Source organism: Balaenoptera acutorostrata, chromosome 9 (genome assembly GCF_949987535.1).
Source record: "Balaenoptera acutorostrata chromosome 9, mBalAcu1.1, whole genome shotgun sequence".
NCBI lineage: Eukaryota > Metazoa > Chordata > Mammalia > Artiodactyla > Balaenopteridae > Balaenoptera > Balaenoptera acutorostrata.
The window spans coordinates 670,011-695,985 of record NC_080072.1 but is presented as its reverse complement, the minus strand read 5'-3'; the positions used below and the strand labels follow the sequence as shown (position 1 = coordinate 695,985).

The window sequence follows — 25,975 nt, the reverse complement described above, 5'->3', positions numbered from 1 at the left end:
CCCAGGGGTGTGGGGATGGTCGAGCTCAGGTCCGGGACGACCGCAGTCTGAGCTGGATACCCACGAGGGGAGGGCCCTGCTGTCTGGGCAGCATCCGCCCCCTCCCTCGGGGGTCAGCCTACAACACCAACCCAGGACACTGAGGAGCTCGCCGAGGGTCAGGGACCTGAAGGACCCACCGACTCATCCACAGACTTACCCATAAACATACAGGGCTGCTCGCGAATCACACACAGACAACTTCTAGAGATAACACCGGCGTGGTAGACCCACACCGGACATCCCAGCCCTGCCCGCCACGCGCCCAGCTCCACCTTGGCACTAACCTGGGTTCGACCTGCGTCCTGCCCCAGCTCCTCAGGCTGTGGGGTCTACGTGGGTATGACTCAAGACCTGTCCCGCCTCACTAATTGCCCCAACAGGTGGAGCACTCCTGGTGATGTCACCCTCCCACCCCTCTTCCGCATTTTTCTCCTGGACTGTAGGGCAGGCCTACCCTGGCTTGGATCCAGGGGCCAGCCCTGCACCTCACCCCACCTCCCAAACGAGGGGCTTGTCTATGCTGGGCAGTGGGTGGCCAGTGTGCATCCGGCTCCCCAGGAACACTAGCTCCTCTGGCTGGAGCTTGGCTCAGGACCCAGCTTGGGGCTGCACCCCTCCCCCCAACCCCGCCCGGCCCCGAGGCCCAGGTGGAGAAGCCAGAGCAGGGCCTCCCCAGGACAGGGCCATCTGGCGTCATGCCACCCAGCCCTCAGCCTCTGTGCTCCAAGCCACCCATACTTAGCACCATGTGCGCCTGGCATGGGGACCAGCACGGGTCTCCATGAGCAGGGAGCAAAGTCAACACAAACCCTGCCCCACTTGGGGGAGGGGGTGGGAGAGATGGTTTCTATTAAGTTCAAATAAGGACTGAGAAGGGTGAAGAGGTGTGTGGACACTATTAACATGGGAAAGCAAAGGGCCACCCACCTACAGGACGTTCGAAGGCCCTGGGTGGGGGAATTAGGAGAGGGGAGCCCAGGTCTGGGTGCTGTGGGTGCTGGGAATGGGGAAGGCAGGGGTATGAGGGAATTTGACTTAGAACCCCAAATGCTTGGGTGGGATGGCGGCACAGTGCAGAGGATGTGGCCTCATAAGGGTGGCTGAGCCCTTGGGGATGCCGCTGGTGCAGCAGGGGACACGGGCTGTGACACAGTGGGGATGGAACAGACCCCCAGGGCCAGCCTGCCAAGTTCAGGGGTTCAGCAGGGTGCCACCAAGGAGGACCGGGACGGTGCAAGCTGAGCCAGGAATCTAAGCAGGCCATCCCCACAACCTGCTCCAAGGACAGGCCAGAGCCCATGCCCTCCCCGTTTCCAAGGGACTGTGGGGCTTGAAGGGTGGCGCTACCCCAGTGCGGGGAGACCTCTGCTCCCATTTCCACACCCTGGCTGACTTGTTTTGGGTACATATCCCTCCCACCAGGCCCCAGGAGCTCTGCAGCCAGGAACAGGGTGGCCCTTCCTAGAATCCTGGCTGGGGGTGGGAGTGGACCTGCCCCCCTCCCAGTCTGCACAGAGAAGCCCTGGTGTCTGATGACTGCCAGCCAGGTGTCATGCCCCAACTCCCATGGTGTCCTCTGGCCCACACAGGGCCCTTCTCTTCAGCCTCCAAGGCTGGGGTTGTGAGCTCTGCCCCTGGACCCTGCATCACTCCTCTGGGGGGCCGTCTCTACCCTAACCTTGGACCATGGCCCCTTGCCACCTGTGTCTCTGGGTACCCACAGCCCCACCTCTCATCCCACTCATACTTTCCCCTTGCAGCCCACACTGCTAGGACCCCTCATCCCCCCTTAGCCCCATGTCCCACACCCCCTCCCCCGAGGCCCTGTCCTAATCCCCACTCCTCTGGGTAGCAAAAAGGCCATCAGTCCTCTCCCTCCACCCATGAACACCCCTGTCCTGGGGCCTCTTCCTGAGGGAGGGCCCCCCACGCACCCAGCCCTGCTGTCTCGTGCTACACTCATTACTCTCCTGCAGAACTACAAGCCCATAGAGGCAAGTCCTTCACACATGCCTACCATGTGGTGGGCACATGGCAGGTGCCCACCACACCACAGCCTTCAGAAAGCAAAGCTGAGCATCTATGGGGTGGCCTGGCACTGGTGGGCGACTGCCAATAGCTGTAGGGCCAGGATGGCGCCTGGGTGGGCAGTGGGAGGGCCTCTCCCCTCTGCCCCACATTCTAGGCCAGAGCCTGGCAGAAAGGGCATGGGCAGGCCCGACACAAAAGGACACAGCAAGCACGCAGCCCAACACCGTTGCCCACAAACCACTTCTGAATCTGCCCAGCAAAGGTACTGGCCCACCAGACAGCTAGGGACACAGGCTCAGAGGAGGAAGTCCAAGTGGCTCAGGGGATTAGGTGGAGCCAGGGCACTGACCCCCCCAGTGACATCTGGGGACCACACACCCACATCTCCTCTTGTGCATAACTGAGGGCTCTCCCAGCCTTGTGGGAGCTGCTGGCCTCAACTGGCCAGACCCACCTCGCAGAGACCACCCACTCCGGCTTTTCAAGTGTTCATGGGTGTCCCCCTGAAGGCCTCATTTCCTAGGAAGGCCCTGGCAGTCCACAGGAGCCAGGACCATGCCCAAGAAGGGGGCTCAAGGTTTGGCCACACTCAAGACCCACAGAAAGTGCCCCCCCGTCCAGGCACTCCACTCCTGGCTCTTCAGGCAACCCGCTCCACCTCATCGAGCGAGGGCCTTTGTTCGTCCCAGGATGAGATAGGATGCAGAGACCACACTCTGACAAAGGGCTCACAGGCAGCTCAAGAAATACGTAAACAGGGTTTTATTTGCAGGGGGGAACTCTAGTCAAACAAGCCGAACCCCATGTCGTCATCTGATTCTTCTGACTCCTCCTTCTTCTCTTCTTTCTTCTCCTCTGCTGCAGAGAGAAAGCGCGTGGTGAGAAACGCCCGCGGTGCAGGCCACGCTCCCAGCAGAGACCCCAGTGCGTCTGCAGCGCCAGCTGCCTGAGCCTCCACTTACCTGGGGCTGGGGCCGAACCCGCAGCAGGAGCTGCAGCTCCTGGGGCCGCAGAGACGGCCACAGCCCCGCCAGCGGGCACGCTGGCCAGCTTGCCAATACCTACAGAAATCAGAAAGGAGAGGTGAGACCACAGCAGAAACCTGGCCTCAACGTTACTCAAGAGTAACGAGACACTTAGTCCAACGTATTAGGATCCACATCATAGGTTCCTGTTCTCCCAGACAGGAGGGTCTGTTGTCACTCCCAGAAATTGGCTTCTAGGAATCCCTCCAGCAGGGCTACAAGACCACAGCGCCCTACCCTGGAGGTAAGCTAGGCAAACATGTTTACGATCAGGCAGGTAAAGTCCGCTGCCCCAGTGTCCAGCAGCGAGCTCACACACCAGGCCGTCTGCTGAGCTGGCTTTGCCCTGTCACAGACCCAAGGACACAACAGTTCCCCAAGAGCTCAACTTCCAGACAAGTCTCACCTACTCCAGTCTGACACCACAGGGCAGGGGCCTGTGGTCAGCCCTAGCACCCCAAGAAGGGGTGGAGAGACTTGTTTACAAAAGCCCAATGAGAACATGGGCGCCCTGTCCCGGGGCTGTCTAGAAGCGCCCGCGGCATGAGCCCACCGAAACCCCGCTCACTCCTCTGGGTAAGGCTTCTAGGGTGCTCTGGTCCACAAGCGAAACCTGGCAGGTCACAGGCTGACCGGCAGGAATTAGGATGGACCGTGAAAAAGAAAGCCCCGGACACAACCTCACCCTGGGCAATGACGTCCTCGATGTTCTTTCCGTTCAGCTCACCGATGACCTAAAAGAAAGAAGTGGCCTAGTTTACGAGAGGCCTATCATCACACCCCTGCCCCCAACACAGCCCTCACCACCGACTCAGGACAGGTGAACCGAGACGCCCTGCATGTAAAAACTAACACCAAAACTTACTGCTGGGAAAGGATGCAAAATACCTCACTTTACACTCAATATGTGTCAAAGTAAGTTTCACCAAGTTGGGTGAAATAAGATCAAAATAAACGTCACCGCTTTCATTAAAAAAAAAAAAAAAAAACTACTAGGAAACCTTCAATTACACGTGACTTGTGTTTCTACTGAGCCACGCTGAGATTTGGCTTCACCCCCACTTTTTCTTCCTCCGGGCTGTACCGGTACATCAGGGCAACCCCAAAACCACATGGGACTGGCAGATATCAGCGGGAACCTACACTTTCCCAAAGGGAAACGCCGAGTCGGGTAAGGGAGGGGTCCCCCTGTGCGGAGTACAGAGCAGACCGGGGGCTTCGGGCCCCAGCGAGGCGGCTACCTTATTGAGCCGGTCGTCGTCCGCCTCGATGCCCACGCTGTCCAGGATCTTCTTGATGTCCTTGGCGCTGGGGGAGGAATTGCCCCCGAGGGCGGCCAGCAGGTAGGAGGCGACGTAGCGCATCCTGCGGCGCGAGGAGAAGGCGGCGGCGTTACAGGGAGGCCTCCCACCCCGACCCCGGCCCATGCGCGGGCGCGCGTGGCTCGGTCCGGGGACCCCGCAGAGGCTCGGCTCGCGCCCTGCCCCGCCCGCCCTCCCTCCGCTGCACTCCCGGCCCGGCCCGCGCCCCGGCCTGCCCGCCCCACTAACTTGGCGGCGGCGGAGAAGCCTCGCGCGTGCAACTTCAGCGGCGTCAGGGACGGAAAGGAAGGCGCGGGTGCGGGGGGCGGGTGTAATTCGCTACCCAGAAGCCTCCGGAACCTGCGCGCAGCGCCCCTTGAAGGCGCCTCCTAGTGATGTCAGACGGTGCCTAGCCCAGGAGGACGCAGGTGACGCTATTATCCCGTCTTGTCCCGCAGCCGCCCGCCTTCTTGTATACAGTGGGGTGAGTGCCCCTCGAGATCCCTGGGGAAAGCGGGGGAAAGCGAGGCGCGAGTCCGAAGTACAGCGTTTTTCCCTTTAGGGCTCCCAGAATGCCACGCGGCGCCTACAGCTCCCACCATGCAGCGCAGCCTCCACGCCCTGGACGCATCTCTGCGGGAGAGGCCGACGCGGCCGGCAAACTACAAGTCCCATGGTGCATGGCTACCGGAAACGCGGGTACGCTGATGCTTGCGCGGGCCGCACGTGGCCCGGGCGCTATTGCACTGGTCCAGCCCGCTGACCTTCTCGGTCTCAGGTGGTTCCCAGCCGCGGGGACAGGAGTTCGCTGTCCGGCCCGCCCAGTGGGGTGGGCGAGCCGCTCCGCGCGCTCACACCGCGGAACCGAGCCGCTGCTCCCCGCCCAGCGCCTTGGTGGTGGCTCCGGCCGAAGCTGGGAGGCCCTGTCACCGCTGCCCCGAGGAGCGGAGCCAGGAGTGCTGAATCCCGCGTGACTCCCCCCGCCACCCCGCCCTGGCCTTGTCGGCTCGGGACAGATCTCAGGGTCCACGCGGACGGAGCACACGTCACTCATTCACTCTCTTGTCAGGAATCCTGCTGCAGGCTGGCGTCAGTCCTGAGAGGGAACAGGCCCGGTTCTGCCTCCTCAGAACTCAGGTTCTAGTGCGGGGACACACAAAAGTAAATAAACGACGCAGTCCCAGGCTGACACTGCCACGGGGCTGAAGGATGAGAAGGAGCCGGCCCTGCGAAGATGTGGGGCGAGCGTCAGGCCCCAGGGGTCAGATGCAAAGGCCCAACTAAGGTGGCCGGAGATGGGTTCTGAGGCAGCAGCCAGCCCATTCGGGCTCTGACAGCAGGTGAACCCACGTGTTAGCGCCAAGCACTGGTTTGTTAACGCAAGCCACACGGTACACCCCCCCCGCCCCCCGCCGTCGTGTAGATGAGGTCAGGCGTAGAAAGGTTTTCTTGCTCAGGGTCACACAGCTGCGGTAAAGTGGGGAAACCATTTGGGAAGGATGGGACTTAACTGCAATCACACAAGAAAGTGTTGTGATTGTTTTTATTTAAATTTTTTAATGGTAAAATAATACATAACGTAAAACTTACCATTTTTAAAAATTTTATTTATTTATGGCTGTGTTGGGTCTTCGTTTCTGTGCGAGGGCTTTCTCTAGTTGCGGCAAGTGGGGGCCATTCTTCATCGCGGTGCGCGGGCCTCTCGCTATCGCGGTCTCTCTTGTTGCGGAGCACAGGCTCCAGACGCGCAGGCTCAGCAATTGTGGCTCACGGGCCTAGTCGCTCCGCGGCGCGTGGGATCTTCCCAGACCAGGGCTCGAACCCGTGTCCCCTGCATTGGTAGGTAGATTCTCAACCACTGCACCACCAGGGAAGCCCAAAACTTAACCATTTTAATCATGCAATTTAGGGGCACTAGGTGCATTGACATTGTTGTGCAATCATCACCCCCATCTAGCTCCAGAACTTCTCAAACAGAACTCCATACACATTAAACAGTAGCTCCCCATTCCCCTCCCCCAGCCCCTGGCCCCCACCATTTTACTTTCCGTTTCTATGTATGTGACTGCTCTAGGGACTTTACAGAAGTGGAATCATACAGCATTTGTCCTTTTGTGTCTGGCTTATTTCTTTTAGAGTAATGCTCTCAAGGTTCATCCACATTATAGCATGTGTCAGGATTTCATTTCTTTTTAAGGCTGAGTAATGTTCCTGTGATTGTTTTTTTGTTTGTTTTAAATTCTTCTGGCAGCTATGTGGAAACTGAAGTGGGGATAAGAGCTGGGGAGAATGGAGGCCTGGCGGGAACTGCCCATCTGGGTGGGAGGGATGGCGGTAGCTGGGGAGGGTGGAGGAAAGAGAGTGCACACAGTATCATTTGGGGCAGAACAGGCAGGAGCAGATGTGTTCATGTGTCCGTTTATAGGCACTGACTGTGCGGGGTGAGGAAGCAGCAGTGGGGAAGGTTCTCGTGAGAGTCAGACAGACCTGGTTTGAGGTCCTTGGCTTTGGCGCTCACCAGCTAGTGGCCTTGGGCAACATCTGATCTCTCGGAGCCGCCTTTTCCTTCCTTGTGAGATGCGGAAAGATAGGAGGCAGCATGTGAGGAAGCCCACTGCTGGGGGCATGTGACCCACAGTGATCACCATAAAAGTAGGGCCATTGGAGCTGGGGCCCAGGCTCTGCAGGGCTTGAGAGGAGGCCTTTGGGGCTGGCTTGGGACATTCTCAGAGCTGTCCTCTGGCAGGAGGTGGGTGTGGGGCAGCAGCTTTGATCAGCACCCGATACGCCCTGCAGCCAGAGATCGCACTAGCTCATTTCAACATGGGGCCGGGAATGCACAGCCCTAGAGTAGAGCGGGCCCGGGGCCCGAGAACCTCTGAAAGGTTGGGTTTGGTGGCGCGCAACGCGGGCCCTCCCGCGGAAGGCTGGACGGCAGAGGCACGCAGGCCTACAGGAAGCTGAGTGCAGCAGGGCGGCGACCGGCGGAGGGCGGGCGGGGCGGGAGGGACACTGAGATCCCGGCCTGCGGACCCTCGCCGGACATGAGGCGAGCTTCCGATACGGCGGGGCCCGGAAACGCGCCGCCGGGAGCGCAGGTGACGCGCGGGCCGCGGGCGCGCCGTGGGGAGGGCGGCGGGGGAGGGCGTGCTCTCCCGCCCGGGACCCGCCCCGAGCGGTGGGGGCCGCGACTGCGCGGTGCACCGACCTCGTCCGCGGACCGAGGTGCGAGCTGGAAGTGGCGGGGAGCCCACCTCCAGGCGCCAGGAAGTGGGGTCCGGTCCTTAGGAACCCCCTCACACTCACTGCTCTGACATACGCGGGCACGATCACCCGGCCCGTGCCTGGAACACCGGCCCCACGTGGTAGATGAGAGCCGGGACCTCTGGTCAAAGCCGAGGAATGTGAAGGTTGGAGGTGGGGCTGGACCCAGAGCGGGTGGGGGGTGGAATAGGACCTGACATCTCTAGGAGTCCCTTGTCAAGTTTCCAGATTTGGGACGTGAAGCCTCACTTTTCCCCCCTCCCTCAAGCACGTCCCCAGGCCCCTCTGCACACAGAGGTCTCCCTGCCTGCTGCCTTCCCAGCGGGAGTCCTATTCCCCGGCCCCATTTCAGCGACGATCTGTCCAGCCTAGGCTTTGGGCTCTGGACCAGCTGGCCTGGCTCAAGAGCTCCCCCCAGCCAGCGTCCCCCTTCCTCTGGCTAGAGGACGCCCAGCCCCCTCCTACCCACTCCTCCCCCTGACTCTGCAGCCTCCCTGGGCCCTGCCTGAGCAGGCCTGCCTGGCGAGCTGGGACATGTCTGGCCCCCGAGGACAGCCGGTGGGCGATGGCTGCGGTGGCGGAGGGGCTGGAGCCCGAGACAGCGGCCGTAGAAGATGCTGCAAGAGATGCTACAGATGCTGTGGATGCAGGACTGGGGGCACCCCCTCTCCTGGTTGGGAACCGGCTGAGCCTGGACCTATACCCCAGGGGCTGCCACCGGCTGCTGCACCTGTGTGCCCAGCAGGTCCGTCAGCTGCTGGAGGTGGAGTTCCTGCGGCTGAGTGGCCACGAGGACCCTCAGCTGCTGCAGGCCACCCTGGCGCGTCTGTCCTGGAGCCTGCCACGCCTCCGCTCCCTGGTCCTCAAAGGTGAGCCCCACCTGGTCCCAGCCTCGTCGCTAGCTCCTGCCTCTGCTTCTTGGTCCTGAAAGGCAAACCCCGGTCCCAGCCTCATCACTGTTCTCTGCACAGCGCTACCCAACCCCTTTTCCCCCAAGAGGAAGGTGGCTGAGCCTGGGCTCCTGGACCTGGCAGCTGCCAGTGGGGTCTCCAGCAGACCTCAGTGTGGGTATTTTTCCTGGGGTGGGTCACGGGTGATGACTGTCAGCTGAGTCGAGCCTGTGTTGTCTGTCGCTGCCTCCTTCATCTGCTGGTGACTCTCCAGTATCTGTGTCCATCTCTCGCTGTCTTGGTGGGGTTGGGGTGGAGGTCTGTGTTTCCATGCACCTATTTCCCTGGCTGGCAGGGCTGAGCTGGGACCTGGGACTCTGGCTCTGAGGGCCATGTCTGCCTTTCCCCCACCCAGGTGGGCAACATCGGGACGCTCTGGGTGCCTGCCTCCGGGGCTCCGTCGCCACGCTGCCCGCCAGCCTGAGTGGCCTGGCCCACTTGGCCCACCTGGACCTGAGCTTCAACAGCCTGGAGACGTTGCCAGCCTGTGTCCCGCAGTTGTGTGGCCTGGGTGCCCTCCTGCTCTCTCATAACTGCCTCTCAGAGCTGCCTGAGGCCCTGGGGGCCCTCCCCGCCCTCACCTTCCTCGCTGCCACCCACAACCGCCTGCAAACGCTGCCCACAGCACTGGGGTCCTTGTCCACCCTGCAGCGCCTCGATCTCTCTGAGAACCTGCTGGATGCTCTGCCCCCGGAGATCGGAGGCCTGAGCAGCCTGGCCGAGCTCAACCTGGCCTCCAACCGGCTGCAGGGCCTCCCTGCCTCCCTTGGTGAGTCGCAGCCTTGGCTCCCTGGGCCTGATGGGCCTGACGGCCTGTCGGCCACTGCCCAACCTGCCCTGTCCCGCAGCCCTCTCTCCGCAGGGCCTCGCGCGCACAGGCTGGCCCACCTTGAGCCTTCGCCCCCCTCGGCAGCCCTTGCTTGCCCCCCACTTCCCTGGCTGTCGAGGCTCCCTGCGCAGGCCTGCCCGAGCTCTCTCGTCCAGGCAAAGGGCAGAGACTGAAAGGGCTTCTCTGGGAGGCCCCAGCGTGAGCGGCCTGGCCTGGCGCTCCAGGGGTGGGGTGGCCCTGTGCGGTCCTCCGCTGGCCCTAAGCTGGCACTCCTGCAGCGGGCCTGCGGTCCCTACGGCTCCTCGTTCTGCACAGCAACCTTCTGGCTTCGGTGCCTGCCGGCCTGGCCCGCCTCCCGCTGCTCACCCGGCTCGACCTGAGGGACAACCAGCTCCAGGACGTGCCCCCTGAGCTACTGGATGCCCCCTTCGTGCGCCTGCAAGGAAACCCCCTGGGTGGGCCTAGCCCTGCCCCCCACAGTCCTCCAGGTAGGCTCGCTGGTGGGGACAGGGCCAGACCACAGACAGGGCGCAGGTGTCGTCACCGTCCTAACAACCCATCTGCCCTTCCACAGGGACACCCGTGGTCCCAGAAATGCCCAGGCTGTTGCTGACTTCAGATCTGGACAGGTATGGTGTGGAGGAGGGGCCGGGCTGCAGAAGCATCTGTCCACTCTGTACACCTGCCCGTGCCTCGGGGATCTCCTAGAGTTGCCCAGGGTGCCAGACTCAGACATATGGGACCCTGCTGTGTCTGACCCGATGTCCACCCTCTCTTCCCTCAGCTTCGCCGTGACCCCCCTAGGCTGCTCTGTGACCCTGGCCTGCGGTGTCCGCCTGCAGTTCCCCGTGGGAGCCACTGCTACCCCTGTTACCATCCGCTATCGACTGTGGCTGCCAGAGCCACGCCTCGTCCCCCTGGGTCCCCATGACTCTCTGCTCAGTGGTGTCCTGGAGCTGCAGCCCCACGGGGTGGCCTTCCAGAAGGCACGGCCAGGGCGGGTCGGGGCCGGTGAGGAGGGCCCAGGCATGGCCCTGGCACTCACACCACGCTTGCCTGGCAGGAGGTGGGCCTGTGGCTGCTCTTTGTGCCCCCACGGGCCCGGCGTTGCCGTGAGGTGGTGGTCAGGACCCTGAGTGACAATAGCTGGAGTGACCTGGAGACCCACCTGGAGGAAGAGGCGCCCAAGGTGAGGGCTGTCCAGGCCCATCTGGGAAGGGAGCATCTCTGCCTTCGCCCACCTGTCCCTGACCCTGTCCCTCTGCACCCCCCACGCCCAGCGGCTCTGGGCTCGCTGCCAGGTGCCTCACTTCTCCTGGTTCCTCGTGGTTTCGCGCCCTGTGTCTGACGCCTGCCTGGTACCACCAGAGGGGACATTGCTGTGCTCCTCAGGACATCCTGGGGTCAAGGTCACATTCCCCCCTGGGGCCACTGAGCAGCCCTGTCATGTCCGCATGCAGGTACGGGCAGGGCAGCTGCCAAGGGTGGCGGGTGGTGCCTGGGCACAGAGGTGATCGCTCGGGTGCCCTCTGCTCCAGGTGGTGCGCGTGGGCAGCAGAGAACTGCCGGCCCTGCTGGGAGAGCCTGAGGCGGCCGCCAGCCCCCTGCTCTACCTCTCCCAGAGCGGCCCCCCCAGCTTCCTTCGGCCGGTCACCGTGCAACTGCCTCTGCCCCCCGGCGTCACAGGTGAGAGGCGGCTGTGTGGCCTCCTGGACTTGTAGCCACGGGGTGGGGGGGACAGTGCTCAGAAGGGGGGCCCCGGGCAGGGAGGCCTCAGCCTGTGGCCCCCTGCCACCCACAGGCCTGAGTCTGGACCGCTCGCACCTGCACCTGCTGTACCGGGCCCCTCCCGCGGCCACCTGGGATGACATCACGGCGCAGGTGGCACTGGAGCTCACCCACCTGTATGCTCGCTTCCAGGTCACGCGCTTCTCCTGGTCAGTGGCCCCCCCCTCCGCTTCCTCGGTCCCCCACGCCCGCCCCGGTGTGCGCACCCCACTCACCCCCAGCCTTCCCAGGTACTGGCTCTGGTACACCACCAAGACCTGCGTGGGGGGCCTGGCGCGGAAGGCCTGGGAGCGGCTGCGGCTGCACCGCGTGAACCTCATTGCGCTGCAGAGGCGCCGGGACCCCGAGCAGGTCCTGCTGCAGTGCCTGCCCCGCAACAAGGTGGGGGTGGGGGCAGAGGGCTGGGAGGGCGGGGCGGGGCGGGGGCCGGGGGCCAGGGCATCGGGCTCCCAGCCAGTGGGTCGTCCCCGCAGGTGGATAGCACCTTGCGGCGGCTGCTGGAGCGGTACCGCGGCCCGGAGCCCTCAGACACCGTGGAGATGTTTGAGGGTGAGAAGTTCTTCGCTGCCTTCGAGAGGGGCATCGACGTGGATGCCGGTAGGCTCCCTGCGCCCGGAGAAGGGACCCTGGGGCCTGTCCCCGCAGTCTCTGCTGAGCCCACCCCCTGCCCCCAGACCGTCCAGACTGTGTGGAGGGCAGGGTGTGCTTCGTCTTCTACTCACACCTGAAGAACCTGAAGGAGGTGTACGTGACCACAACCCTGGACCGGCGGGCTCAGGCCGTGAGGGGCCAGGTGGGCCAACGGGGTAGGGGCCCCCGGGCTGCCTGGGCCGAGGCCGGAGCACTGAAGCCCACCTCATCCCACCCACAGGTGTCCTTCTACCGGGGAGAGGTGCCAGAGGAGGTGCCTGAGGAGGCGGGGGCTGCTCGGCAGAAGAGGGGTGCAGACGCCCCGTGGATGGCCACTCTGCCCATCAAGCTGCCGGTGCAGCCTGGCGGGGGGAGCGTGTGTGAGGGGGAAGGGGGTGGCCAGGGGTATGTGCCTGGGCACAGAGGTGGTCGCTCGGGTGCCCTCTGCTCCTGGCGGGGCCAGGGCTCACTGCCACTGCGTCCTCCCCACAGAGACTGCGGGGATCCGAGGGCCCAGGGCAGGGGGCTGGCCTCTCCCTGGCACCTCTGAACCTGGGCGACGCCGAGACTGGGTTCCTGACACAGAGCAACCTGCTAAATGTGGCCGGCCGCCTGGGCCCTGACTGGCCAGCCGTGGCCCTGCACCTGGGTTTGCCCTACCGTGAGCTGCAGCGCATCCGGCATGAGTTCCGGTGAGTTCTTTTGAGCCTCCCTTCCCACTGCTGGCCTGCCTACTGGAGGCTGGCTGAAGTTCTGTACAGGGGAGGTGGGGGCAGGGCAAATAGTCAGGAAAGGGAGGGTCTGGCCACCCCTGGCCCCGGGGAGAAAGGAACCCATCTTGGGAGGGTGATCAAGACCCTGGGTGTGGCGGGTGGTCCTGGGCTGGGCCCCTCCCTCACCATTCCCCTGTCCCCCCAGGGACGACCTGGATGGGCAGATCCGCCATATGCTCTTCTCCTGGGCTGAGCGCCAGGCTGGGCAGCCAGGGGCCGTGGGGCTCCTCGTGCAGGCCCTGGAGCAGAGTGACCGGCGGGACGTGGCCGAAGAGGTGCGGGCTGTCTTGGAGCTTGGCCGCCGCAAGTACCAGGAGGGCATCCAGCGCACAAGCCTGGCCCCCGGGGACCTTGGCCCACCTGGCTCTTCAGCATCACAATCCGCCGAGCCTGCCCAGGCCTAGAACCTACCGACTTTGGGCTGGTCCCTGACATCCTCTGGCCAATGGTTAGAGGCGCCCACTTTCAAACCTTCCCTGGGTATGGGGACAGTGACCCTCTCCTCCTTGTGTAACAAACGTGCACCATCCTGGCTGCTGTCTCAGAGCTCAGTTTATTTGCTGGGTGGAGAGGCAGGCGGAAGGCATGCGGAGGCCAGATCAGAGGCCTGGCCCCTGCTGCGAGGCGGCCTGTGCACGGGCTTCCCCACAGCCCTCGCTCCTGCTTGTCTCCGGCTCAGCGCCTCCTCTTGGTCCTGATCTCTGCGAGAGAGGGGGCCCCAGCTACAAAGTAACGGCCGCAGCCCCGATGGATACAAAGTCACCCTGTGCGGGATTGCATATCTGCCCTTTGGTGGCGGTGAGGGGCGGGTGCTTGGCCAGTTCAGTCCCCTCCCAGCACCGCTCCTCCCCTAGGACACCTCGTCCCAGCGCACCTCGCCATCCGCTGGCCCGACGGGAGTAGTCCCTGGTCCCCGGCCCATGGACGGGCGCGAGGCCGGACACGCAGGGAAGACCCTTGGGGACCTAGGGTGAGGGCTTGGCGCTGGGCTGTGGCCCGCCGGGCGCAGTGGCCGCGGCGGCCGGGAGAGGGAGCCGGAGGCTGCGAGCGGGCCGAGGACCGGGGGCGGAGCGCGCGCGGCGCCGAGCGGACGCGCCCCCGCGCTTAGGTGAAGCCGGGCGCGCGTCGCGGCGGGGAGGCGAGAGCGGCGGCGGCGGCGGCAGAGCGCGCGGTGAGTGCCCGCGGGGCGGCTCCCTTCCGCGGCGCCCACCCGAGTGCAGCCCGGCTACGGGGGCGAGGGGCACCACGACGGCTGTGGGAGGTGACATCTGCCCGGACGAGGAGGCTCCTGCGGGGCCCGCGCCGGCGGATGCTGCGACCCGCTGCCGCTGGAGTGTGGGAGGCCGTGCTCGGCCCCGGGCGGTGCCGGGCGCGCTCCCCGCGCACACGTGTCCCCGCGGGGTAGGAGACGGGGGCCGGTGGCCAAGGAACAGAAGCCCGGCTGTAGGGGGGACACACGTGGGGCCCTGCTGGACGTATGTGGACACGTGCTTGGCTGGAGTCGCCATCGCCTGGATGGGGACAGCGTGGCCGTCCGGGCCCCGTCCGGACCCCCTCCAGCGAGACGGGGAGTTGAGCCGTCCTCCAAGCGGAGCCCTGAACTCCCACCCCCCGCGCCTCCTTTGTCACCGGCTTGGCGCCCCTCCAGACGGCTGGACAGAAAGCGCCTCCCCGGGGGGAAGGCGCTGGGGGAGATTGAATGGGGAGCAAGTGGCCAGTCTCAGACTCTGAGCCTCACCCCCATTGCCTTTTTTTGGGGGGGTGGGGGAGCTCAGCGGCTTCATTTGTGGGAGATTTTACCTCTGGGGGGCCTGGAAGCAGCAGCATCGTCCTGTGGGTGGTCTCTGTGAGCTGCGATGTTCACAGCCTTGCCTGCAACCCCACTTTACCAGGCTGCGGGGAACCGGAGGGGGTACAGGGAGGGCTGACAGCCCTGGGGCCTCAGGCCTGGCTGTGGCTGCCAGGTTTCTATGGCAACATGGGGGCGCAAGGGGAGGGCCCTCCAAGCTGTCTCATGAGCAGGGTGTGGGAACACTGAGTGAGGACAGAAAAAGGAGCGTTCAGGGTCCGGAGGACCCCTTGCCAATCGTCCCCCGGCAGAGCCCACTCGCCCCACTGTTCTCAGTTCTGCAACCGTCTTCTCCATTCCAGCCGGCAGAGTGTGATGTGGGACCCCAGAGCTGCCTGTCTTCCTGGGACAACTGCTCTCCTCCCCACCTTGGATAGTCTGTCTGACTTCCGGGGCCCCCATCATCCAGATGTCCCTTACCCCAGACGGGAGGCAGGGCTCACTCAGTCCCCATAGGGCAGGATGTGGACTTTGCCCCCAAGGGTCTGGGACAGTGGAGAGAGGCGGCTGTGGCCAGTCTACACCTGGAGGGTGGGGGAGGGTGGGGGAGGGTGGGGGTGGGAAGAGAGGGTCAGGTTGAAGTGCAGAGGTCAGACTCCTCTCTGCAGGGTGGGGCATGGAGAAGCAGGTCCTGGCACTGAGGCCCTGGGCGAGTGGGGGGGGGGTGGTGTGCAGCTTGGCAGGGCAGAGGGCTCTGGGAGTGCTGGTTCCCATGCCCTCTGGACCTGCCAGGTGAACAGGCCTATGGGTGGCAGCCAGTGGCCTCTGAGGCCCAGCCACCCCCTCCCTGGCCTTTCCAGCAGACAAGCATGTCTTTCTCTGCTCCAGCATGAGTCTTCCCTGAAGTTCACCTTCCCCCAAAAGACCCACAAGTCCCACAGGCACGAGTGGACACAGACCCATCTCCACCCCATGGCACCAGATGCCCCATGCCTGGGCGCAGAGAGAGCCCTATCCTTGGGGTCCCAGGGCCCTAGGCAGATGCAGCCTGCAGGCTGCAGACAGAAACCCATGGGGCAGCTGGGGGCAGGGTGGTCAGGGTCTGGGGTCCCTGTGAACCGGTTGCGTGGCTTGGCTGGGTCAGCCCGAGTCTGCCCCACTGCCCCACGGGCTGGAGGGGGCTCCGAGGCCAGTCCCTGCCTCCCAGAAGCTGTCACACCCCCTTCTCATCCCTTCTCCCACAGGGGCAGGGAGCCTCATCCCGCCCAAAGTGAAAGAGAAAGTCACCACCCCCCTCAGGCCCGCCCCGCCCCGCCCCGCCCCGCAGCCAATCCCCGCAGCCGGCGCCGCCCTCGGCCGCTGGATCTCCTCCGCCCGCCCGCGGGCTGTAGTCTCGGAGGAGGAGCCGGTCCGGTGCACCTTGGGGTGAGCGGGACCGCGGCGGGGGGCGGAGGGGCTGATGAGGAGGCAGGGGACATCCCGGCCCAGGAAAGCTGAGGTGAAGGTCACCAGTCCTCGGAGGGACGACAGGTGTGAGCCAGCCGTGTGACCCTGGGTGGCAGAGCTTCGGGTGGGAGCCTGTGACAGCTGGCCTCTGAGGGGGCCAGAGTGGGGGGGGAGGACCCCACAGCCCAGTTTTTATGGCTGTGCCCCCCCATAGGAGGCCCCCGAGGCTGGCTTTGGCTCCCCAACCCTGCCCCTAGAGAGAGGGGCCTCTTGTCTCTGCACCCCTGGAGTAGCTGGGGGACTAGCCCCAGGGAGCCTCGGAAGGTCAGCCATCCCCCTCCCAGAGGTCCTGGTCGCTGGCTTCCTCCGTGTGTGTGTGGGTGTGTGGGTGTGTGTGGGGGGGTGTGTGGGTGTGAGTCTGGGGGTGAAATTCCTGGGAGGGTGGGCACAGGGCTGGCTGTGGCTGCATTGGCACTTCTCCGGTCACCAGGGGAGCGGATGGTCTGGGGGTCCAGCGTGGAGTTGCCACGGGAGTGGGGGCAGCATCTACCGGGCAGCTGTGAGCTGAGCCCCAGTGTGGATCCTGGGGCACTCTCACCCCCCTCCTGAAGAGGGCAGGTGCCCGCTGCCTCTGCTCAAGGATGGGGGCCGTCACAGCCCAGTCCAGGGGTGGAGGTGCCCTGACCGGAGTGCTGGCCCCGTCCCCTGCTGCTGCCTCCCCAGAGGCGCCTGGCCCTTTAAAGGGCTCCGCGCACGTGAGCGAGCGAGGCCAGCTGGGAGGACGCAGCCGGTGGAGGGGGCCTTGAGGGGAAGCCGGGTGGCCCAGGGATGGGGCCAAGCGGCAGCGCTTCACCGCACACTGCACGCCCAGGACGTGCGGAGGGCCCCAGCCTGGGAGGGGGCGCTGCGGGGAGGGGCTTGGGGCACCTTCAGGAGACCTGGGAGGGAGGCTGGGGGGCTTCCTCCTCTGGTGTACCTCTGAGCGGTGGGTCTGCCCACCCCCGCTGATCCCAGGCCCCTCTTTCTTCTAGGACAGAAGTGTTGGTTTTCAAGCTCCCCTGGAAGTAGAGGACCGCCCCTCCCCCTCCTCCAGCGCCACCTCCCCTGTCTGGCATCCACCTCTGCGGCTCCTACCTGAGTGCTCCCGAGTTAAATGGCTGATAAGCAGATCAGGTCAGAACCCCACCCAGCCTCACCCCACCCCTGCCCTCTCCTCCCCGCCGACCTATGGCCGAGGAGGTCGACCTATGGCCGAGGAGGTCGTCCTGACACTCCCTCTGCCCACACAGTCTGCCAGCCAAGCTCATCAATGGCGGCATCGCTGGGCTGATCGGGGTCACCTGCGTGTTCCCCATCGACCTGGCCAAGACGAGGCTGCAGAACCAGCAGAATGGCCAGCGTCTGTACACCAGCATGTGAGCCTGCCGGGCAGGGGGTAGCGGGCGTGGAGCCATGGGTGTGGGGCAGACTTGTGCGCTCTGCTCCCGTGTCCCCCCCCCCGCCTCCTGTTAAACCAAAGGGGAAACTGAGGGGGGGCAGGCCTGGGGGAGCTCCTCCCCGGGTCAGGGCTGGGGCCGTTGCTGGATGCCAGGCTGATCCCCTGCTCGCTCCCACCCCCTGGGCTGTAGGTCTGACTGCCTCATCAAGACCATCCGCTCAGAGGGCTACTTCGGGATGTACCGCGGTGAGGCTGGGCACGGGGGAGGCCTGGGTAGCACCCTTCTGCAGCCCCAGAGGGGTCCTACCACAGCGGCGGGGAGGCAGGTGGGAAGCCAGGGCAGGGCAGCGTACCTGGGCCTGGTGTGACAGTGTGGACCTGTCCCGTGGGGGCTGGCTGCACTTGCACCGGGGGTCATCAGCTGGGCCCTGGGTGCTAGGGGGACAGGGGGTGGGATCTCTGGGGCACAGCAGTTCTCAGCCCCGTCCCCCACTCACTACCAGTGCACAGCATGGCAGGACACTCTACCACAGTGGCCGCAGCCCCCTCCCCTGCCTCCCGGGATGGGTGGGACCCTGTCTGTGCCAGGAGATTGGGAGGGATGGGGTCATTACTGCAAAGCAGCTTAGGAGACAATCTCCAAGCCTGGATTTGCCCAGATGCTGTGCAGCCCTGAGTCCTCGCCGCTGAGAGGGGCTCGCCACTGCCTCCCCAGCTCTGACCTGCGCCAGGCCGGACGTGGCCTTACCCAGAGCCCCAACACGAGCACGTCTGTAGCCCAGGGGAGGTGTCCCTCAGGGAGGCCGCCCACTGGACTGGGAGGGTTATGTGGGAGGCTGAGCGGAGTGCCTGAAGAAGGCACTGCCTGGCCCGCTGGTGCCACCCCCGCCAGGCACAAATGTGGGCAAGAGGGCAGGAGGACGCGGCCCAGGAGTGACGGGGGGCAGGCTTTGTCAACTGGGAGGCGACTGCCGGCGGAGAGCCTCCCCAGCCCAGGCCACTGACCTGTCTGTGCTCCCCCGTGTGCCACACAGGCGCCGCCGTGAACCTGACCCTCGTCACCCCCGAGAAGGCCATCAAGCTGGCAGCCAATGACTTCTTCCGATATCAGCTCTCCAAGGACGGGTGAGGGGCTCGGCCGGCTGCTGGGGGCCAGGGTCGTGAGGGGGAGGGGTCTGTGCTTCCAGACAAAGGACGAAGGCTCTGTCCTCCTGGGGCCCCTCTCCCTGACCTTGCAGGGCCTCCTCTTCCTCTTCCTCCCCTCTCCTCCCTCTCCTCCTCCTCCCCCTCCTCCCCTCCTCCTCCTCCCCTCCTCCTCCTCCCCTCCTCCTCCTCCCATCCTGCTCCCCCTCCTCCTCCCCTCCTCCTCCTCCCCTCCTCCTCCTCCCCCTCCTCCCCTCTCCTCCTCCCCCTCCTCCCCTCCTCCCCCTCCTCCCCCTCCTCCTCTGTCCCCAGATGCTGAGTCATTGGTGCCCAAGCCCCAGGGGTCCTTGGCCCCCAGCCACTGCCTGATGCCCCTTGTAGGTTGGGATTTGGGGGGCACAGACCAGTTTTCCCCATCACCCGAGGGTGGGGCTGAAAGGGCAGTAGTCCCTTGGAGCACTTGAACAGCCCCCCCGACTCCATTTCTCTTTGCTCAACACCGGCCCCTCGGCCCTTCCCTGGCCCTGCCAGGAGCCATCTGTCTCTTGGGCTCAGTGCCTGTTGCTGGAGAACCTGGAGGGTGTCTGAGGCTGTGGGGATCTGTACCCCACAGGGCTGCCTCCGCCTCCACCCCTCCCATGCCTCCTCACTCCTGGGCGCATGGGGAGGCCCCCTGGGCAGCAGGGGCCTCTGACTCTTCCTTGAAGCCCCACCCTCTTTACTACAGGAAGAAGTTGACCCTGTTCAAGGAGATGCTGGCGGGCTGTGGGGCCGGCACCTGCCAGGTGATCGTGACCACCCCCATGGAGATGCTGAAGATCCAGCTCCAGGACGCGGGCCGCATTGGTGAGGGCGCGGGGCGGCGGGGCAGCAAGGCAGCTGGGCGGGGGAACTAGCCAGGCCCCTGCCCTGCTACCACCTCGTGCCTCGTGCCAAGAGGGAGACCAGCAGGCCGTCCCCTTTCTCCCCAGCCGCCCAGAGGAAGACCCTATCTGGCCAAGCCCAGCTTTCCGGCGGGGGGGGTGCCCAGCCCTCCATGGAGGCTCCAGCTGCACCCCGGCCCACAGCCACTCAGCTGACCCGGGACCTGCTGCGGAGCCGCGGCATCGCCGGCCTCTACAAGGGACTGGGGGCCACGCTGCTCAGGTAGGGGGGCAGGGAGGGTCGGGAGCGGCCCGCCCACCTGCCCCCCACCTCCCAGCCATCACCACCGCCCTCCCTCCGCAGGGACGTCCCCTTCTCCATCGTCTACTTCCCCCTCTTTGCCAACCTGAACCAGCTGGGCCGGCCGGCATCTGGGGAGAAGTCTCCTTTCTACGTGTCCTTCCTGGCCGGCTGCATGGCTGGGAGCACGGCTGCCGTGGCTGTCAACCCCTGTGACGGTCAGTGCCCAGGCCTGGGCCCGGGTCGGGGACGGGGCTGAGGAGTGGGGTCGGCGGTGAGGGGCCCACACTGACCCGCACGCCCCCTGCAGTGGTGAAGACCCGGCTCCAGACGCTCCAGCGCGGCGTCAACGAGGACACCTACTCGGGGTTCCTGGACTGCGCCAGGTGGGCGAGGCCCCGGGGGGTGCGGGGCGGGGGTGGGGCGGCCCCAGCCCTGCGGCTCTGACCCCCCTCTCCCCACAGGAAGATCTTGCGGAACGAGGGCCCCACAGCCTTCCTGAAGGGTGCTTACTGCCGCGCCCTGGTCATCGCCCCGCTGTTCGGCATTGCTCAGGTGGTCTACTTCCTGGGCATCGCCGAGACCCTGCTGGGGCTGCCGCGAGTCCAGCCCTGAGCCCGGCAGCCCCCCCACGCCCTCCAGCTGAGCGGGCCCAGAGTGGGGCCAGGGCCAGGCAACCCCCCCGGATGATGCGAGAGAGTCTCTCCCCACATGGACTTGGGGTGGGGGAGGAAGGGGTGCAGGGTCCACACGGTGTGCACACGTGGGCCTGGTGGGGTCCTGCCTGCACGACCGCTGGGATCAATGTCTTACTTATGTAGAAAACTCAGAAATCTTTACATTCCTGGAGCCAGCCCTGCCCACCTTTGCCCCTGCCTGACCCCCAGGGACAGAGCTGGTCTCTGGACTGGGGGCCCCCAGGCCTGGGCTGGGCAAGCTGGACCCTCCCCTCCAGTCTACCAGCTCCCGTCCCTGAGGCTTGGCCCCTAGTCCACAGAGGGGACCCTGCACAAACCTATTTATTAACTTGCTGAGCACAAGTGGCTCTGTCCATCCCTTCGTCTGTCCGTCCAGCCTCCCCTGCTGCTGTTCTCGCCTTGGCCAGCCTTGCGGGAGGATTGGGCTCTCCTGCCCCCCATATTGAGCCAGGAATCCTAGGCTGGGGGTCACCCTGCGTTCTGACTCCCAGGACAGGTTCCCCGCCCCCACTGTGGGACCCAGCCTCCCTCCTGGTAGGCCCCTTGGCCTCCACCCCAGGCTGGGGACCCAGAGCGTGTGAAGTCGGGGCGCATGTACGAATGTTGTGGGGAGCAGCTGGTGGCAGCCCTTTGCTGGCCTGGCCCCTCAGGGACGGGGCTGTCGGGGGGACTGCTGCCCTTCCCCACGTGGCCAGGCGCGTGTGTGTGCGTGCGTGTGCGTGCGCGCGCGCACACGTGTGCTGTGTGTGCCCTAGACTCCCCACTGCCCCCGTCCAGAAATTCATCTCTCCGGCCTGCCCCCTCCTGCTGCACCTTTACTAGACCCCTCTTCTGAGACCACCACCCTGGTGCAGGATTGGCCATAGGGGAGGGCAGGCACGAGGACCAGTCTGGAGCCTGGGAGCATCTGCTCCTCTTGCAGGGGTGCCAGGAGCTGCTCCTCCAGTCTTCCCAGGGCCCACCCTGCTCTCTGGGCCTCTGCACACGGCCTCCCCCCCACACTTAGTAAAGCTCCGCCCTCCCAGCGCCCCCCTCCCACTGATGTTGTGAATTGAGGCAGGGGCTCACCCTGCCCTGCCGTGTCCCCAGCCACGTGATCGTGTTGGTGATTGATCTGATGTGCCGGTGCTGTGTTCCCCCACCCCCCGGGCCCCTCCCTGGAGGCCCCTTCCCAGTGACACTACCTGGGGCTCAGGCCTGGGCCCCCCAGTTCACGGTTGTTCCTGGGAGCTGCCCTCTCCCGTCACATCTGTACCTTGGAAGCTGCTGCTGCTGCTGCTTACAGAATTATATTTTTTTTCTTTCAAATTCAAGAGTTTTAAGAAGTTGTAACTTTTTGTGTCTTGTCATGTAAGAAGATAAATAAATATTCTAAATAGATGCCTCTTCTCTGAGACTCTGGTAGGGGTGAGGAGGGGAAGGGCGCCCTCCTGGTAACTGGCTCCCCTCACCCGGCAGTCCTGGGTCCGTCTGCCCACCCACTGACGGGCACACTGGCTGGAGGGGGTCCTGGGCGGAGTGACCTCCTGACTCCCTCACAATCTGGGATGGGGTTGCGGAAAAGCCAGCCTCGGCCCCTCACCTCCCTGACTCTAAGCTGCCCTTGGGATCAAAAGCGGAGCTGGGTTTGGGGGCCCCAGAGGTCTCAGCCAGCCCGGGGCGCTGTGGTGGCCGAGAGCAGGTGGGCGGAGCCAGCGCTGATGCGGTCCCCGCCCCCCTTCCTGCACCGGAAGCAGTGCATTGTGGGAAACTCCCAGTCCTTCATCCGCAGCCGCCTCCCGCCGCCCGCCGTGGTCCCGCGGAGAGCGCGCTGCGCCGAGGTGGGAGCGCCGGGAGCAGCAGCGTAAGGCGGCGGGGACTCCGCGGGGTTGGGGCGTTGGGCGGGGGTGGGGCGGGGGCGTTGGGTCCCGCAGGAAGAAGCAGCGGTTCTCCGCTATGAAGGTCACCGGGGGCCCTCCGGGGCCCTTGATCTCTCGGGCACAGCGGCCTGGAGGGGGAGGGGGAGCCGGGTGACGTTAATATGAGCCAGAAATAACCAAGGGTCTGGGGGAGGTGGAGAGTGGACCCCCTGCCCTTTGCAAACTTGATGCCCAGCAGCTGGGTGCCCCTCCAGAATGGCAGGGGTGAGGGGCTGCTGGGGTTCCCCGGGAAGTAGGACAGCAGCTGGGCCTCTCATCAGGACACCCCCATCACGCCGTGACCTTCAGGCGACCTTCACTGTGGTTAGTGTGCATTGCCAGGGTGGGGACCTGGGGCTGCCACCCCTCACGCAGGCTCCCTCTCCCTGAGGGTGGAGGTGGGAGTTCTCAACCTCCTGGAGAAGCGGCAGACCGCCGGTGTCCGGGTGTCCAGGGAGGGAAGACTCAGGTCCAGAGTGGCGAGGCCCGCAGTCCCCCTGCCCTCCCCAGACATTGAGGATCTGGGCCAGGCCTTCTCTACAGCCCAGAGCCCCCGTCCTCTGCCCGGCCCAGATTCGGGGATGCTGAGGCTGATGACAGGGGGCCTGCCCACCCCAGACTCACACCAGGGATTCCCTCCACTCCCAGAGGCAGGTGTGGCCTCAGGGTCACGGAGGACTTCCCGCTCTTAGGCCGGAGCAGGCAAGGCCGGCCATGGGGGTGGGTGCCCGGTGCTGGGGGCAGTAGATGGCTGGCTGGGAAGCACAGGCCTGTCACTGCCACCCTGGCTTCTCCAGCCTTCTGAGAAGACACCCTGGTTTTGTCACATCCAGGTCCTGGCGGCCTTGGGCCCATTCCTACCCCACCAAGGCCCGAGAGCCCAGACTCTGGGTTCCCACCCTGCCCTGCCTACCCCCCCCAGCCCACCCAGCCCTGAGAAGGGTACGCAGTCAGTTCTGCCCAGGCCCACGGGGCTGCTGTCCACCTCCCCTGACCGCACACCCTTCTCAGGGCTGGGTGGGCTCTCTTCCCCACGCTGGGCCACCGTGATGGACACGGCACACGTGTGGGCAAGACCATGTCACAGATGAGGAAACTGAAGCCTCTGGCTGGTCTCATCCCGACACCCCAGCCCAAAGGGGCCCACAGCCCCTGCTTGTGTGCTTGGAGGGGCTTCTCAGAAGGTGGGTGAAGCCGGAAGGAGGCCAAGCCCTGGAAGAAGAGGGTCCAGAGAACTGAACAGGGTCTCTATAGGGACAAGGAGGTGGGAGCTGGACAGGACGCCAAGTCTCTTGTCCCAGCCTCGTTGGGTCTCCCCCCCCACCCAGGCTCATAGGATGCCCAGGGGTGAACTGTCCTGAGCTGCTGCGGTCTAGACACCTGCCTGTCCACGCACGCCCCGTGCAGCCCGCCAGCACACCCACCATGGAGTCCAGAGGGAAGTCGACCAGCAGCCCCAAGGCCGACACCAAGGCTGCTGCTGAGGCCCGAGCACCCACCGCTGCGGATGGGAAAGCCCCCTCGGCTAAGCCAGGGAAGAAGGAGGCCCAAGTGGAGAAGCAGGAGCCTCCGGCGGCCCCCACCCTGCCACCTGCCAAGAAGACCCCGGCCAAGGCAGACCCTGCCCTCCTCAACAACCACAGCAACCTGAAGCCGGCCCCCGCAGCCCCCAGCAGCCCCGATGCAGCCCCCGAGCCCAAGGGCCCTGGGGATGGGGCTGAGGAGGGCGAGGCCCCCAGCGGGGGCCCAGGGGGCCAAGACCCCTGCCCTTTCGAGAACTTGACCCCCCTGTTTGTGGCTGGGGGCATGGCTGTGGCAGCTGCAGCCCTGATTCTTGGTGTGGCCTTCCTGGTCCGAAAGAAATGATGGCTGGTGCCCAGGTGGGGGCACAGCCACTTCCTGTACAGACCTCGGGAATCTAGTGCATGCCAAGTTCACACACAGCTATCTATACATACGTAATACATATACTCGTGTACCCCCCATATACACGCAGAGGAAGAGAGAGAGGGACAGGCCCCCTGCCAGCAGTGGAAACCAACCTCCCTCGGTCGTCAGTCCCCAGCACTTTCCCCTCCGAACCTGGGGGCAGAAGGAGCCCAGGCTCTGTGGGTTACAGAGCAGCACGGGTGGAGCCCTGACATGGGGTGGGGGCTCAGCCTGGACCAGGGCACCTGAGGGCGGAGGACGGAGTGGGCCGAGTGTGGCCCGCCTGCCCACGGGCCCCAGTGGTTCTGTGGGCTTCCTGGAAGCAACGTCCCGATGAGCCCCCAGGGTGGGTGCCCCCAGGGCTGGGCAGGGGTCTGGGATGGGTTCTGACCTGGGTCCAGCCCACGTGGGGACATTAAAGCGTGTGGCTGTTTCACTCTCCCCATTTCTGCTCTTTGCTTGCAGCCGGGGGTGGGGCGTTCATCTGGGGGGGCTGACTCCGGGGGGCTGACCTCAGGCGGGCGGAGTTTCCGAGCCACTTGCCCGGTCGCCTGAGCCCTGGCTGGGTGGACAGACAGCCCGAAGGCTGGTGTCGGGAGGGGCTCCCCAAGTTTACCTTCTAGCTGGGCCCCCGCATTTCCTCTCCTGACCCCCACCCCAACCCTGCGGCAGTTGTCCTGCTGGCAGCTGAGAGCCTGGCAGGGAGGGAGCTGTGCCGGCCTAGCCCCCCACAGACGGCGCCTGCTGCCTCACCCAGCGTCCTCGGAGTCTCACAAGCGTATACATGCAATAACACAGGTAGAGTAGAACCGCTTGGCGGGTGACCATCACCCACGTCCGCTGCCCCACTGTGCCTGCAGGGAGACCATGCTTTGCTGGGCCCGTGGCACGGTGGCAGTGGGCGCTGTGGGAGCCCGATATGCCCTTGCCTGGCCAGCCGGCCACTGGAACCCCGGGCCTGAGAGGAGGCCGAGTCTGAAATAAACTCTAATTATCTAAAGGCTGGGCTGGCGTCCTCACCTGCACGCGGCCGGGACGGGCTGGGGCTGCCTGTCTGGGTGTGTGGGGCGTCACGTATCCACAGCGAGGGCCTTCCAGGGAGGGGCAGGGACCCCCAGGTGCCCCTCACCAGCCCTTCCTGCCACCTCCGTGCCCTCGATCCTGGTGGGCTCTACCCACAGCCCCGCCCAGGGCCTGGCCCCTCCCAGACAGCCACAGCCAGGCCTTCCTGCAGGCCCTGACCCTAGATGGACACCCAGGGGCCGCAGGACCCACCCCCAGGCCCAGGCTGCCGGCCGCAGCGTGGGGTCGAGCTGTGCTAGAGCCACGTTGGGAGGGGAAGGGGGACCTTGGCCCTCGGTCGTCCTCTCCAGCTGGGGACTCTCTCCACCCCTCTCTGCGGTGAGCTCGCCACTCTGGGGGGGTGGGGAGGTCGCTGCGGGGGGGGGGTCCCTCCTCTCATCACCTTCCGCCCGTAGCTCCCTGCCCACCCTGGCCAGGTGTCCAACTGGGGGAGTCGCGCGGGCGTGGGCTCGTGCGGAGGAAGGGCCCCGGGCTCCAGAAGTGCCCTGCGGGCTTTGTCACCCTGGGCCCCACCGACTTCCTCAAGCTGGCGGGGGGTACATCTCTCCCTTCTTTTCCAGGTACTCATCCCCCCCTGGTGCACCCGTACCTCAAGCCCAGACAAGTCCAGGGCCCTTCCTTGGGGTGAACACACTCCAAACAGACCTGACACCCTTGCCCTGAGCCATCTGGCCTGAGCTTGGCCACAAAGAGCAGGCGGGCGGTGCCCACACCCGCAGCCTCCAGCCCGCCTGTCCCACGGGCGCCGGGGCTG

General features: G+C 65.2%; 5 protein-coding genes and 1 non-coding gene across 15 annotated transcripts; 3 read left to right on the top strand and 3 right to left on the bottom strand.

The window, feature by feature from the left end:
* Positions 1–2,820: 2,820 nt before the first annotated feature.
* On the bottom strand, positions 2,821–4,933 carry RPLP2 (ribosomal protein lateral stalk subunit P2). Its single transcript, XM_007171177.3, has 5 exons — positions 4,649–4,933; positions 4,340–4,463; positions 3,784–3,832; positions 3,036–3,134; positions 2,821–2,931 (listed from the first exon to the last, which is right to left on the bottom strand). Exons 2-5 carry the CDS (start codon positions 4,460–4,462, stop codon positions 2,855–2,857), a joined length of 348 nt encoding a protein of 115 aa, XP_007171239.1. The 5' UTR covers position 4,463; positions 4,649–4,933; the 3' UTR covers positions 2,821–2,854.
* LOC114236369 (small nucleolar RNA SNORA52) lies at positions 3,619–3,753 on the bottom strand. Its single transcript, XR_003622349.1, has one exon. It is a non-coding gene; the product is annotated as a small nucleolar RNA SNORA52 (small nucleolar RNA).
* A 141-nt stretch (positions 4,934–5,074) lies between the features above and the next one.
* On the top strand, positions 5,075–13,166 carry PIDD1 (p53-induced death domain protein 1). 7 transcript variants are annotated; one of them, XM_057553061.1, is made up of 16 exons: positions 5,075–5,098; positions 8,153–8,532; positions 8,969–9,382; positions 9,721–9,930; positions 10,017–10,071; positions 10,227–10,428; positions 10,506–10,631; positions 10,723–10,902; positions 10,981–11,128; positions 11,244–11,379; positions 11,461–11,611; positions 11,704–11,827; positions 11,905–12,023; positions 12,102–12,215; positions 12,353–12,552; positions 12,779–13,166. In XM_057553061.1, exons 2-16 carry the CDS (start codon positions 8,229–8,231, stop codon positions 13,035–13,037), a joined length of 2,742 nt encoding a protein of 913 aa, XP_057409044.1. In that variant the 5' UTR covers positions 5,075–5,098; positions 8,153–8,228; the 3' UTR covers positions 13,038–13,166. The 7 variants fall into 7 exon arrangements, with proteins under 7 accessions (XP_057409044.1, XP_057409050.1, XP_057409043.1 ...); XM_057553067.1 differs by lacking the exon at positions 11,461–11,611 and having other exon boundaries at positions 11,363–11,460; XM_057553060.1 differs by having other exon boundaries at positions 11,244–11,611.
* A 317-nt stretch (positions 13,167–13,483) lies between these two features.
* PANO1 (proapoptotic nucleolar protein 1) lies at positions 13,484–14,377 on the bottom strand. Its single transcript, XM_057552388.1, is given in 4 exon segments — positions 13,484–13,922; positions 13,924–13,991; positions 13,993–14,144; positions 14,263–14,377. Coding segments are annotated over 4 exon segments (774 nt in total).
* SLC25A22 (solute carrier family 25 member 22) lies at positions 13,680–21,691 on the top strand. 3 transcript variants are annotated; one of them, XM_057553068.1, is made up of 10 exons: positions 13,680–13,804; positions 16,900–17,041; positions 17,158–17,283; positions 17,497–17,552; positions 18,341–18,431; positions 19,177–19,295; positions 19,421–19,595; positions 19,677–19,831; positions 19,924–19,999; positions 20,078–21,691. In XM_057553068.1, the coding sequence occupies exons 2-10, from the start codon at positions 17,022–17,024 to the stop codon at positions 20,226–20,228; spliced, it is 969 nt and encodes a 322-aa protein (XP_057409051.1). In that variant the 5' UTR covers positions 13,680–13,804; positions 16,900–17,021; the 3' UTR covers positions 20,229–21,691. The 3 variants fall into 3 exon arrangements, with proteins under 3 accessions (XP_057409051.1, XP_007171244.2, XP_007171245.2); XM_007171182.2 differs by lacking the exon at positions 13,680–13,804 and adding an exon at positions 15,734–15,847; XM_007171183.2 differs by lacking the exon at positions 13,680–13,804 and adding an exon at positions 15,860–15,952.
* A 372-nt stretch (positions 21,692–22,063) lies between these two features.
* On the top strand, positions 22,064–25,138 carry CEND1 (cell cycle exit and neuronal differentiation 1). 2 transcript variants are annotated; one of them, XM_057553181.1, is made up of 2 exons: positions 22,064–22,131; positions 23,538–25,138. In XM_057553181.1, exon 2 carries the CDS (start codon positions 23,635–23,637, stop codon positions 24,073–24,075), a length of 441 nt encoding a protein of 146 aa, XP_057409164.1. In that variant the 5' UTR covers positions 22,064–22,131; positions 23,538–23,634; the 3' UTR covers positions 24,076–25,138. The 2 variants fall into 2 exon arrangements, with proteins under 2 accessions (XP_057409164.1, XP_057409163.1); XM_057553180.1 differs by having other exon boundaries at positions 22,069–22,154.
* Positions 25,139–25,975: the final 837 nt, after the last annotated feature.